Source organism: Gekko japonicus, unplaced genomic scaffold, assembly GCF_001447785.1.
Source record: "Gekko japonicus isolate JY-2015 unplaced genomic scaffold, Gekko_japonicus_V1.1 scaffold4283, whole genome shotgun sequence".
Taxonomy (NCBI): domain Eukaryota; kingdom Metazoa; phylum Chordata; class Lepidosauria; order Squamata; family Gekkonidae; genus Gekko; species Gekko japonicus.
This window is the reverse complement of record NW_015164330.1, coordinates 69644-83235: the sequence shown is the minus strand read 5'-3', so window position 1 is coordinate 83235 and position 13592 is coordinate 69644. Positions and strand designations below refer to the sequence as shown.

Sequence of the window (13592 nt, the reverse complement as noted above, 5' to 3'; positions counted from 1 at the left end):
GCTCTTCCTGCAGAGCACTGCATTTTGGTGGTCCGGGTGGTCCTGCTCATGTGAAACTGGTGGTTGAGTGGGATGTGGACTCCAAAGAACGGTGAGTGTGTATGGCTCTGGAGAAGGCAGGTTGTGGTTAATCTCCCTAGGCATATATAACACAAGTGGACCCAGTAATTGTAAAGTTAATAACACTGAAAAAAATTACTGTACAAGTTCATAATATTAAATGCACATTAATAAGTCATATTGATTTTTACTTCATTTTAATAGGTGAACTTCTTCTGAAAGTAGAAGTCCATTTCCGATGCCAAGGATGTTAAATTCAAACAGGACAGACAGAACGTTTCGACTGAACGTCTTTTTCAACCGTCCTAACAAGAAGAAAATAGTTTTTTACAACAGGGGAAACATCCAGGACAACTCAACAACACATCAATTTGCTCAATAAAGTACAATTGTTTCAATGTACATACAGTTCGTTGTGTTATTCTCTACTTCATGTTTCCATTATAGGTACAAATTTTCTAAAGATAAAAACCACAATATCATCAAAATATTATCAATTTTACATGCATATTTAAAGCATGACCTCCATCCCTCCACCTAATACAAATAATGATAATTTCTTTCTTACCTACACTGGCTGAGAGCAGCTCTCACAACTTTACAACATTGTTTTCCGGATAGTAAATCTTAAACATACAGTTGCAAACAAGTTCCTTATATCTTATTCTACAAGTCACATGATATTAAGTACTGAGAAGCCACCTTACCAACACAATCAAAGTGCCTCAACATCCTTCTAACCGTATATTATAGATTTAAAACACTTATTCATGTTATATTTTCTCAAAGAATCGCACAAAAAGACTCGAAATCTAGCTGAATCGATGTTTTATTCGCCTAAGAAACATGATAAATCTAATGCAGCATTCAAGCCCCTAGGTTGTTCTGACTGGAGCTTAAATGTCCAAAACGCCTCTCTTTGCAGCAATAACTTTTTCAAGTCCATACTAGTGAAAGGTTTACTTTTCACTACCTCCAATACAAGACATTTAAAATCACCTGGGCCATGATTGAAATCCTCAAAATGCTGCACCATTGGGGCAGTAAGGTGTTTATGCTTAATTTTGGATTTGTGTTCCAAAGTGCGGGTTCTTAGTGCTCTTGATGTTTGCCCGACATACCTCATATTACATGCACATATCAATAGGTACACCACTGATTTTGTCGCGCAGGATGAGAAATGATGGATGGATTCTTTAAGGTTTATATCAGGAAAATCTAGCGTGTCAGTTTCCATCATTAGCGGACACGCCGCACATCTCCCGCAGCTGCGATGCCCGATCGGAATTTTGTTAGTTTCCTGTGTTTTAAAGGTGTCAGCCCTGACCAACTTGTCTCCAATATTCTGTGTTCTCCTAAAACCTATTTTTAAAGGCAGCTGACATGCCACAATGTCGTTGAGGATATGCCAGTGCTTCATGATTATCGCTTTGATGTTGAACGCCTTGTTTGTGAACTCTAATGCCCAATTTATCCTACCATCATAGGAATGCTCACTTTTATTTTTGAATAGATCTTTACGGTCTCTGCGTTCTACTCTAAAGCGGGCATTATTTATGATCCAATCAGGATATCCCCTATTTCGGAACTGTTCTATAGATAGACTCACAGAACATTTCCTGATATAAACCTTAAAGAATCCATCCATCATTTCTCATCCTGCGCGACAAAATCAGTGGTGTACCTATTGATATGTGCATGTAATATGAGGTATGTCAGGCAAACATCAAGAGCACTAAGAACCCGCACTTTGAAACACAAATCCAAAATTAAGCATAAACACCTTACTGCCCCAATGGTGCAGCATTTTGAGGATTTCAATCATGGCCCAGGTGATTTTAAATGTCTTGTATTGGAGGTAGTGAAAAGTAAACCTTTCACTAGTATGGACTTGAAAAAGTTATTGCTGCAAAGAGAGGCGTTTTGGACATTTAAGCTCCAGTCAGAACAACCTAGGGGCTTGAATGCTGCATTAGATTTATCATGTTTCTTAGGCGAATAAAACATCGATTCAGCTAGATTTCGAGTCTTTTTGTGCGATTCTTTGAGAAAATATAACATGAATAAGTGTTTTAAATCTATAATATACGGTTAGAAGGATGTTGAGGTTTTTTTCTTAAATACAAATTGATATTAAATAGCTCTGAGCCAGCCAATACAGACTACACGTTCTGCATCCTGTGTTAGGAGCTCATTGGCGTGGATGGAATGTGGGCTCTTCAGTGCACTTTTTTTCAAATGTTTTGCTTGCTCATCCTCTGCCTCTGATCACTACTGATTTTCCAGTGGTCTCATCATCAGAATGCCCAGTCTGAGCTTCATTATTTAGGCCAACTTCACACAAATGGGAAAGGAAAACTTTTATTAGATTGCAGCTGGAGTAATCGTGTAGTTGGATGCTACCCCATGATAATATAGATAGCTGTCTGTCTGCATAGAGCATGTGTACATTCAGTTATGCAGTCTCCTACTGGCTATCTAAAGTGGTCCAGTTCAAGACCAGGTTTATCTTCACATCTGCTTTTTGTGTGAACGAGGCCTTTCTTCTGAGGATTGGTTATAAATCCATGCTGAAAAACCGGCTATATGGACATTTCCAGTCCTGTGATTTTTAAACGCCCATCGATAGAAGTGATATTGCTTAGAACTCCCGTAGAACATTCCGTTGATTTAATTCAGATAAGTTTGGCATTTTAAGAAGATAAGATCTGAAGCTTCATAAGAAACCTGACTTTGAAAAGAAAGTGAGTGAAAGCTATCCTAGGTGGGCTCCCAAAATCCCTTCTGATCTTGAGAAACTGTGCACTGTTATCCCAGGACAGCATCATCTTCTGCGTGAATCTAAATTAATCTTTATTGGATGGGTGCCTTTGCTAGTGAGTAGCAGCAGGTCTTGGCTTTTGTGCCTGGCATTGAAGTTTCATCACACAATTCTTAGCTGCTTCAGGATTCTAAGAGTTAATGCATCACTGGGAAAGAGCTACAGATTGCTAAGAGGACAAATGCCTGTCACTACTGACCTGCTCACCTGTAATTTTGCAGTTTGTTTGGCAACATCCAGGAGGAAGTGGTTGAGGATGCAGAAAGTGTGAGGCTGAAGCAGCAGCTCCATCAACAGCAGCCCAGCTGCACTCTGGATGAATGTTTCCAGCTTTACACCAAGGAAGAACAGGTATGCATCAGCCAGGCCCATTGGGATGCAGGTGGAGGTGGCTAAAGCAGGTAGATCCTTTTTGTCCGGTGGATCCCAAAGCCATTTGCTTCCTGAAGATGAAGGAAAGTGCCCATTGGGTTGCCCCAGACTCTTCCACTTTGAGGTATTCTTTGTTTAGCTTAACTAATTCTGGTTCTGGGAGAGATGAACATTGACTTCAGTACTGTTTCCCTCTTGTACAAGTGGTCACTGGATCTGTTTCAGGATCTAAGCCTCACAAACCCATGGGAGGCTAAACTGTCTCTTTCTTTGCAGCTGGCCCCTGATGATGCTTGGCGCTGCCCCCACTGTCAGGTGCTTCAGCAAGGCACTGTGAAGCTCAGTCTGTGGACACTTCCTGATATCCTCATCATCCACCTGAAGCGCTTCCGGCAAGTGGGCGGACAGCGCCATAAACTCACCACAGTTGTGCACTTCCCTTTGTGGGGGCTTGACATGGCTCCCCATGTGGACAAGCGCTGTCGTGGCAGCAAGTGGGGGCCCTGGAAGCACACCAACCCAGAAAGCAGTCAGTGTAACTTCCTGTATGACCTCTATGCCGTCTGCAATCACCATGGCAGCCTGCAGGGCGGGCATTATACAGGTGCGTGTGCTGGGAGCGGGCACTTCAGGGGCAAGCACATCACAGAATAAGTGGTGCTTAAAGGGATGAGTTTGCCCAAAGTGGGCATTGCCTCCTCACAGGCAGTTTTTGAATGCTAGAATTAGTATTTTCATTTGAATAGGGCAGTGTGCAGGTCTGTTCTAAGGGGGGGGGGTGGAATCCAAATTCCATTCTTAGAGAAGTTAATGATTTTTCAAGCTCAGTAAATTTTGCCAACACAAATACATACACACAAATGTTCTATCCAGTGGCCTGGCCTGACTGACTAGAAAAGTATTCTACATGCCTGTGAATTCCCCTCCTCCTGCACGGATGCTCCAGCATAAGCTTAATAATAATGTACTGGTTGCCCTCCATCTCTAAGAGATGGATGAGGCTGCTTGGAATCTGCTGTGCAATAGAGACCTAGTTGTTACCTGCCAGTGCCCCATGCTTTCTTCAAGCCCTGCTAATGAGTTGCCCACTCTCTCATCAGCCTACTGCCGCAATGCCTTGGATGGTCACTGGTACAGCTATGATGACAGCACTGTGGAACCAATAATGGAGGATGAAGTCAGCACGCGAGCTGCCTACATTCTCTTCTACCAGAGACGCAGTTTGACTCCAGGCTGGTCTGGAGGAAGCTCTCTTAGAGGTTGGTCGGGATGGTGGGGAACCATAGCCTGTTTTTAGGTACTGCTGCTTATTATTTCTTTGACATAGATCAGCTCCATGTCATTTGCTAGTGACACTGATATGCACCTAAGAAATAGTTCTAAATTGGAGACCAAGCCCTATGAGAAAAGGCTGAGGGACTTGGGAATGTTCAGTCTGGAGAAGAGGAGTATTTAAGTATTTAAAGTATTTAAAGGGCTGTCACTTAGAGGAGGGCAGGGAGCTGTTCCTGTTGGCAGCAGAGGATAGGACTCACAATCATGGGTTGAAATTAAGGGCGGGAAGGTACTAGCTGGATATTAGGGAAACCTTTTTTTGTGGTAAGAGTTATGTAACAGTGGAATCAGCTGCCTAGGGAGGTGGTGAGCTCCCCCTTACTCACAGTCTTTAAGCAACAGCTGGACAAACACTTGTCAGGGATGCTCTAGGCTGATCCTGCATTGAGCAGGGGGTTGAGCTAGATGGCCTGTATGGCCCCTTCCAGATCTGTGATTCTATGATTCTAAATGGTCATTCACCTGGAGATTAGGGCAGAGCTCTTGAGACTTATGCTGATGTAAATAATGGATATGATCATTCACTGTAAAGGGATTGTTTGCAAACCTGTATCAACTTTACACAGGAAGGTTCCACAAGAGAGTCCTCCAGTTTTTAAGGATCACAAGCTCAAATAAGGAATAATGCTGTACGAAATTTTTGTTGCATTCATTTTCCAATGCAAAAGTTGCTGTTTTCAGAGGGAGAGGAGCAAAAGTATCGATGAATAAAATCCTGCCTTCCACTGTTTTCCACATGTTTTAACATTTGTTTACAGCGGTCCCCCTGATCAACTGGTACTTTTGTGCCATTTTAAAATATATGAAAGGTTTCTGTGTTGTGTGATCCCAACCATTTATCCTTCTGTTGTATGTAAGCCCTGCCCTTCTACCAAAGTGATCAGGGCAGAATAACAACAAAATTACAATACAGATTTATAAGCAATCAGCAATACATTATAAAATGTTTAGCAGCAGCTTATAACTATACTAACCACCAACCCTTATAAAAATCTGCAGGAAAAAGCGTAAAAAGCTAAACAGATAAAACCATCTAATCAGCAATAAAATTGTAAAAGAGGACAAAAATAAAACCCAGGAAGCAGCCGGGAGAGCAAGCTGACAAACAAAACCCAGAGAATAGCACTAAAATCAATAAGACTGATTTCATTCATTGCTAGGAGGCCAGCAGTTATTAAGGGGTTTGATTGGGCCTCTTGGGGCAGGGAGTTCTGGAACCTGGAAGCCCAACACCTTTTCTATATGTCTGCCAATCTGAGATGGGTACACAGAGTATGGTGGCTCCAGGTGGGCAGATGGGCAGATTCATAAGGGCACAGGTGATCCCAGTCCCTCAAGTATCCTGGTCCAAAGTGCTGCTGTTGAGTTTTAAAGCTCCTAACACCAGCACTTTGAATTGGGCCTGGATACAGATTGGAAGCTAGTGCAATTGATTTAAAAATAGGAGATGGGGTTCATCCCCACCAACAATCAACCCCTTTGTACACCCATTTGCAAAGGGATGTGTAAAATCATTTGGGGGCATATGTAATGGAGGAGATGGCAAAAACGTTTGCAAAATGTGACTTCTCCATTGCAAATCATCACTAGTCAGGGAGGCACTGTGTTCTGTGTGAAAAATCTGCAGACCCATCTATAGAGTGTGTTGAGCAGGATATGCCATATCCAGTCATCCTTAGTCTGTAAATGTCACTAGGAGTGGACCAGCCATTTAATTTACAGGGAAAGTTCCTGGAGGGCCACTGGCAGCCAAGAGTAAGCAGAGCCAGGCCCATCAGCTCTGCTAGTGCTGTGGGGGCCACTTGGCTCAGAGCCTCCACTCAAAAGCGATCACTTCCCATGCTGCCACCAGCTGCCTCCTGGGCTATTATAATTCCCCCAGTCCACCTGTGAGTGCCACAAATGATAACAAAGACCAATTTGCATAACAGTGTAGGACAAAGAATGAGTTTAGTAATGCTGTAAGAGAAGGCTGAAAACATCCAAGGTCACCAACCCATTCGACAGCCAATTATATTAACAATACTAATTACTGCATTTGTATCCTGCCTTTCTTCTAAAGAGCTAATGGTAGTGTACATGGGGATTTCCCAAAAGGTAGGTTAGGCTGAGAGATTGTGACAGGCCCAAGGCCAGCTTTCTGTCTGAGCTCAGTAGTGCATCTTCTAAATCACCCTGGCTTTCTGTGTAATAATGCTTCCAGTCCTAAGCATACTCATCTTTTGCCTCTGTGAATACAAATTCAACCCGGTGCTGAGTTGATCCTGGAGCATATTCTTTAGGACGAAACCTTTTTTCTGGGTAAGGTAGTTGAGACAGCGGTGGCTGAACAGGCTTTCTTGGATGATGCATCCTTGACCCCTTCCAGTCCAGTTTCCGCCCTGGTCATGGGACAGAGACAGCTCTGGTCGCCCTCACGGATGACCTCCAGGGGCACATGGATCAGGGCAGGTAGGCACTGCTGCTATTCTTAGATCTGACGGCGGAGTTCAACACAGTTAACTATGATCTTATGATCTACCACCTTGCCGACATTGGGGTTTGGGGGACTGCCCTTCAGTGATTTTCCTCCTTTCTCCGTGGTCATGGACAGAGGGTGGCGCTTGGCAAGAGGATCTCCCTGTGACACCCACTTGAATGTGGTGTGCCGCAGGGGGTGATCCTCTCACCAGTGTTGTTTAACATCTATATGCACCACCTTGCCCAATTGGTCCAGGGGTTTGGGTTAGGTTGTCATCAGTATGCAGATGACACCCAACTCTATCTGTTATTGGACGGCTGCCCGGATTCCACCCCAAAGATTCTGACTGGGGCATTGGAGGCTGTGGCTGGCTGGTTGCACCAGAGCCGGTTGAAACTCAATCCAACGAAGACGGAGGTCCTGTACCTGATTCGGGGGGGGGGTGTAAGATAGGGATTGGGCTGCCCACCCTGGATGGTGTGCCACTTGCACCAGCCCAGAAGGTGATCGTGGATGCCTCACTTTCTATGGAGGCCCAGTTCACCGCAGTTGCCAGGTCTGCCTTTTTCTATCTCCAGCAGATCAGGCAATTGGCCCCCTACCTCTTCCCCCAGGACTTAACTACCGTGACCCCTGCAATGGTCACTTCCAGGCTTGATTACTGTAACTTGCTTTATGTGGACTTTCCCCAGAGACTGATCCGGAAACTCCAAGTAGTCCAGAGTGTGGCAGCATGACTGCTGAGAGCATTGCCTGTACAGGCATGCATTCGGCTCGTATTTTGCTGCTTGCACTGACTACTAATTGAGTATGGGGTCCATTTCAAGGTGTTGGTATTAACTTTCAAAGCCTTACAGAGCCTGGGACCAACATATCTGAAGGTCCCCATCTTCCCATAATTGCCCCAAAGAGCCTTGCGCTCACAGGACCAACATTTACTGGTTACCGGCGGCGCACTTAGCCTCAGCCAGGCCTTTTTCCATCCTGTTCCTGGCCTGGTAGAATCAGCTCCCACTGGAGAGCAGGTCCCTACAGGACCTTTTATCTTTCCACAGGGCCTGCAAAACAGAGCTGTTCGCCAGGCCTTCGGTTGAGGCGGTGGGCGTCCATCTCAGTTGGCCTTCCTGCTTTAGTTTCCCAACCTGCTGAAGGTGCCCATCTGATTCCACCTTGTGATCTAACAGATTTATATTGCTGCTACCAATTTTATTGTTTCTAATTTTTATGATTTTAGTGTAATTTTATTGTAACAAGTCTTTGACTCGATGTGTTGTGATCCTCCCTGAGCCCATTTGGGGATGGCGGAATAAAAATCAGGGCTATTTTTGGGCAGGAACGCATAGGAATGGAGTTCTGGTTGGCTTCAGAGTTGGCCACGCCCACTACAGCCAAAACCTCTGCGTGCGTGGCTACAGAGGGGAAGGCCAGGAGAGTGACCACCCCCTGTCGACTCCAAGGTGGGTGGACCAGTGAGGGCTCTGGAAGGATTGGGAAGGATAGCCCAGCCTGTCCAAGGGCTAGCTTGTCCGGGCTCACGGCAGCCGCGGGGTACCCAAGCAAGCCAAGGGAAGGCAGTTTAAACCTCCTTCCCTTCAACGGGGGGCTTGCTCAGGCTCCCCACAGCCGTGGGGCACCTGGGCAAGCCAAGGGAAGGCATGGGGTGTGGCCTAATATGCTAATGAGCTGTGCTGTCAGGGATGTGGCCTAATATGCTAATGAGCTGTGCTGTCAGGGATGTGGCCTAACCTAATATGCTAATGGAGTCCTGCTGAGCTTTTTCTACCAAAAATCCCTGAAAATCCCTAAATAAACAAATAAATAAAATCCTCCCTTGGGGTCGTCTCCCAATTCCTCAGAGGATAAAGGAAAACCTTAAGAGGAAATCTTAAGGGGGGGGGGCACAACATCCTGGGCCCGACATAACATCAATGAAGCTCTCACTTACAGGCTTATGCAAAGCACAAAGCTGGGACTAATTAAATAGGATTATTCAGCATTTGCTATGAGACATAATAGCTAGCTCTGCTCTTTTTGGCATTGATTAGGCCTCAGTAGAAAGATGGCATCCAGATTTAGGCTTTGCTCTTCAAAAAATGGTCAAGAATGCAGCAGAGATTGTCAAGCCCTGACCTGGAGAATAGCAAAGCCCATCAACAAACTCAACATGGGTGGTCAAACTGCAACTCGGGAGCCGCATGTGGCTCTTTCACACAGTCTAGTTTAATGTTAATAAAAAGCAAATTTGCATATTTTTCAATAAAAACATGTGTGTAATATTGGTTCACTAGGAAAAAGGCCCGTTGTGGAAATAAATACAACGACCTCTAGAAAGAGGCTCTGGGCGGGTGCCCTGGCCTTGGACACTCAGTATCAATTTGCTGTGGCGACTTCAGCAGGGTATAATGACACTGAGTCCACCATTTTCTCCAGAGGAACTGATCTCTGCTACCTAAAGAACAGTTGTAATTTTGAGTGCTCTCCAGTCTTCACCTGGAGATTGGCAACGATGGTTCCCCAGAAGGGAATAGTTGGTTTGGAGGGTGGAGTCTATGGCTTTGTACCTCTCTGAGGTCCCACGCCTCCTGAAACCTCACCCTCTCAAGGCTCCATCCCTCACATCTCCAGGAATTTCCCACCTGGAGTTGGCAACAGTGTTCCTTCTAAGCTGAGGTAGTGTGAGCTAGCTCACACCTTTTTGTTTTAGCTCAGGAAGGACGGCTCTAGAGCCGTCTGGAAAGCAGTTGTAATTCTGAGTGATCTCCAGCCCTCACCTGGAGATGGACACATTTTACCTCAGAACATCAAACTGTTTAGAATGTTAGAGGCAAAAGCCAATCAAGTCGCATATGCAAACGACCTCTGTGTTCCGAGGCAGAGGCCAATGAGGCTGCATATGCAAATAACCTCTGTGTTCTGACTGGCTATGGGGGGGAGAGGAACTGCAGAATGTTTAGAATGTTGGAGGCAGGACTCAGGCAAAGCAGCCAGTGGATAGGGAGACCCTCTGAATGACAGATCAGAGAGCGAACTGATTTTGGAGCGTGTGGAATGTTCTAGAGAAGTGCCACCACCATTCGGCTTTTATTTATAAGGGAGATGTCTTGCAGCTCTCAAACAACTGACGTTTATGCAAGTTTGGCCACCCCTGCTCTAGACCAAGGAAATCCAAGGCCACTGGATAGAACAAACAGTGATAATTAATTTAGCATTATGACTTTTCATAATGTATTCTGACTAACATTTTTAAGGTTTGGTTTAAAAAAAACACAAAAACTAGGGAACCACACAGTGGAGATAGTGGCTAAGTAGGGAAGGAAGATCCCAGCTGAGAATAGGTGGCTGCCAGCCACAAGTCCCTTAGCTTGGTCATTTGGCAGCATGCTTCAGTAGTGCCTGGAAGTTTGTTGTTTATGCAAGGGGTGAATAATTCTGCTGGGTTTGCTATTATACAATCAAACATCCACCACCCAGTATATCAAAATCAATAAATACCAACTGGGGAAATGGCTATCATATGCAAACTAATTATATTGAAAGTGTACAATAGGTATTACAAATATAAATACATAAATTATAAATCCAAAATTATACAAATCCGCAATACAGTTTTCACAGGTTATTTCACAGGTATTTTTCTTTTCATAGGTTAGGGTTCAGCACTCACTTACAGTGCCCAGGAGCAAATGTGATCCAGGATCAAGGAATTGTGGCCCACCGTTATTTACAATATTTATTTACAAAATTTCTACCCTTTCTGCCCTAATAAGGACCACCAAGGCAGATAATAAATTAAAAATATACATAACAAAATTGCATTTTAAAAATGATTAAAACCAACAAAAACACATAATTAAAACCAGAGCTAAAACACACATATGAAAACATAAAAAACATGAAAACATAAAAACAACAGTTAAAACATTGGGTGGGAAGGAAGGATAACTGAGGGAACACCAAATTAAATGGGAAAAAAACATTCCCGCTAGTGGAAGATGGCAACAGAAGGGGACAGGCAAATGTCCATGGAGAAAGAGTCCCAGAGTATTAGTGCCATTACTGAGAAGGCCCTTTCCTGGATTCCCACCCACCTAGTACCTGAAGCAGCACCTCCAGAGATGACCATAGCAGTTGGGTAGGTTCATAAGGGAGTAGGAGGCTATTTTCAACACCAGTAGAGCTGCAGAGTCCCTGGGAAAGGCTCTCATTACACTTTTACTCTGGTTTTCCTTGCAGGTTCTACTAGCTGCTCCGTTTCTGAACACTGGCTGGCCCGGCTTGGGGGAAGCAACAAGCGTGAGAGCCTGGTGTCCTGGAGCTCTGCAACATATCCATCACTGCCCAAAATGTCTAACTCACCCTCCCTTACCAGTCCTGGCCTCATGCATAAGAAAGGTGCTTACTCTCCACTGTCTAACTGGGGTGTGTGTGTATACACACGCACACACACATGTGCATGCACAGTCCTTTAAGCACAACGTCCATCCCATTCTCCAGTTCCCTGGTTTCTGTCTGGCCGTCAGGTAGGATACAACTTGAAGACCATTGCAAGAATCTGGGCTTCTCCCCTTGAGCCTCTGTCGAGTGCCAGATTGGCAGATAAACCCATCAAGCCATACATATATACACTATATACACTATAGGCTCTCTGTCCTCTGACTGTCTGTCCACTGCACTTTTCACTTGGCTCCATTTCACGGTGCCCAGACCAGATGTTCCTCAGTGTCCTCATTCTCAACCACCAGCTCTTTGCTTGGGCCTCCCACAGGCACATGTAGTCCCTCTACTGGATCGAACTTCCACACTCCCATGTGGGAGCATGTTTGGCTCCACCAACTTCTTGAGGAACCCTGGATCTCCTACCAATCTTATTTCCTTTCTTTTCCAGGTGGCTTTGACTCACGGCCCCTTGTGAGGGGTGTCCAGGGAAGGAGTGTCAGCCTGAAAGCATCCCCCAGCAAGATCAAACTGGGAGTCCCAAAGCCCTTGCCCTTGCGTTGGTCCTTCACCTCCAAAGATTGGCCAGCGCAGCCCTCTGGGGAATTGGTAGAATATTTGGAGTCTGGCCGCAGACCTCAATTCACTAACAGATCCATTCTTCCTCTTATGACCAAGGAAGTGGAGGACAGTGGGCTGTCAGTCACCAAAGCCAAGCTGAATCCTGTACTGACAGGAATGGGCACCACTGGGAGTGCTGGCAAAGTACCCACTGCTGTAGAAAACCCTAGCATCCTGAAGAGGACAGGGAAGCCAAAGGAGGATGTAGGTGAGCAGCCACGGACACCCAAGAAACTGGTGCTTTCTCTCAGCATGGTACTTCCAGCAAAAGATGAGGAACCTAAAGGCAAAGCGAGCATCAATGGGATCTTGCACACTGGGACAAACATGCCCCTATCCAGCTATCAATCCAAGGACAGAGGGGCCCAAGACCAAAAGGTCATGCCTTGTGTTGGGGACAGGGAGCCTGTGGGTGAGAGACAAACAGAGGGGAAGCTGGCTCTCTTTAAGACTGGCTTCCTCCGAAGGGACCCCAAGCAACATAGTAAGTCTGACAGACATGGCACATTGACACGGACCATGGGCTTCTCCCAGGCATCGCTACCCAATGGCACTTTGAATTCCATCACTGGAGGCAGGGCAAGCAGTGTGCTAGGCCGTAGCTTGACAGAAGGGCTGCCCAATGGGCGGATTTGCCATTCTGAGTTGGACATCAAGCGTGCTCAGAGCTCCTGCAGCAGCAAAGGGAAGAATGACTGGGTCTTGAGCAGGTCAACCTCCTTAGGTAAAACAACCTGTAGTGTTCCTTTGCAGGGTTATACACAACCACTAGCTCTAGATGGAGTTTCTTGTGGCACTCTCCAGCAGGCAAGGTACCAGACAGCATCCCTGGGCAGGAGGACAGCTGTACCAGAATCCAGCTTCTGAACTTCCCTGTGGTTACAGCTGGAGGTACCAAGAGTGCCAGTTCTTGGTGCTTATAGGGTCTCAGGGCCTTGGGGTAAGATCTGTCAATTGCTAGGAGGCTTGACTGGTGCTTTTCTCATGGGGAAGAGGCTTCTCCCAATCAAGAGCTGTCATATTCAATGGGTGCTGAAGAACATCTTTGCCTTGCCAGGGAATGTGGGTGAAATGGGGACCTTGTGGTCTATGGGGTTAGAATGAGAAAGAGAGAAGTCATATGGAGAGTCTTAGAGTTAAAGTATTTATTGTGTACAGAGAAATAATTTTACTGATGCTAATGAGAGGATGTGCTGTTCTGTGACAGCCATTATTTTGGTATCTGGTTATGGGAAAGGGAATACTACACTGGGAAAAAAATCTAAACATTGCTCTATGCAATAATCCTGACTTTTCTATTTTGTGCAGACCTTTGGGTTTTACAGACTTACTTGTTATTAAAATGTCTCAAATGTTTGTTGAACCTCTGTGTTTTTGGAAATCAGGGTTGGAAATGGGTCAGTCTTGGGGGTAAACATGGGTTCTCTCTTAGCTGGAATGTTCAGCCAAAGGGGTGAGACTATTTTTTCTTGTGTTCTGACTGACTGG

General features: G+C 45.3%; 1 protein-coding gene across 1 annotated transcript in view; it reads left to right on the top strand.

Annotated features, from left to right (window-relative positions):
* The window catches only part of LOC107108419 (ubiquitin carboxyl-terminal hydrolase 43-like), a gene marked incomplete at its 5' end in the record, with an annotated part of 24772 nt that extends 11420 nt beyond the window's left edge, over positions 1-13352 (top strand). Inside the window, 6 exons of the mRNA XM_015408847.1 lie at positions 14-91; positions 3103-3232; positions 3530-3857; positions 4354-4512; positions 11283-11441; positions 11935-13352. Coding sequence (XP_015264333.1) covers positions 14-91; positions 3103-3232; positions 3530-3857; positions 4354-4512; positions 11283-11441; positions 11935-12971 — 1891 coding nt within the window. The remainder of the gene's footprint in view (positions 1-13; positions 92-3102; positions 3233-3529; positions 3858-4353; positions 4513-11282; positions 11442-11934) is intronic.
* Between the last annotated feature and the right edge of the window lie 240 nt (positions 13353-13592).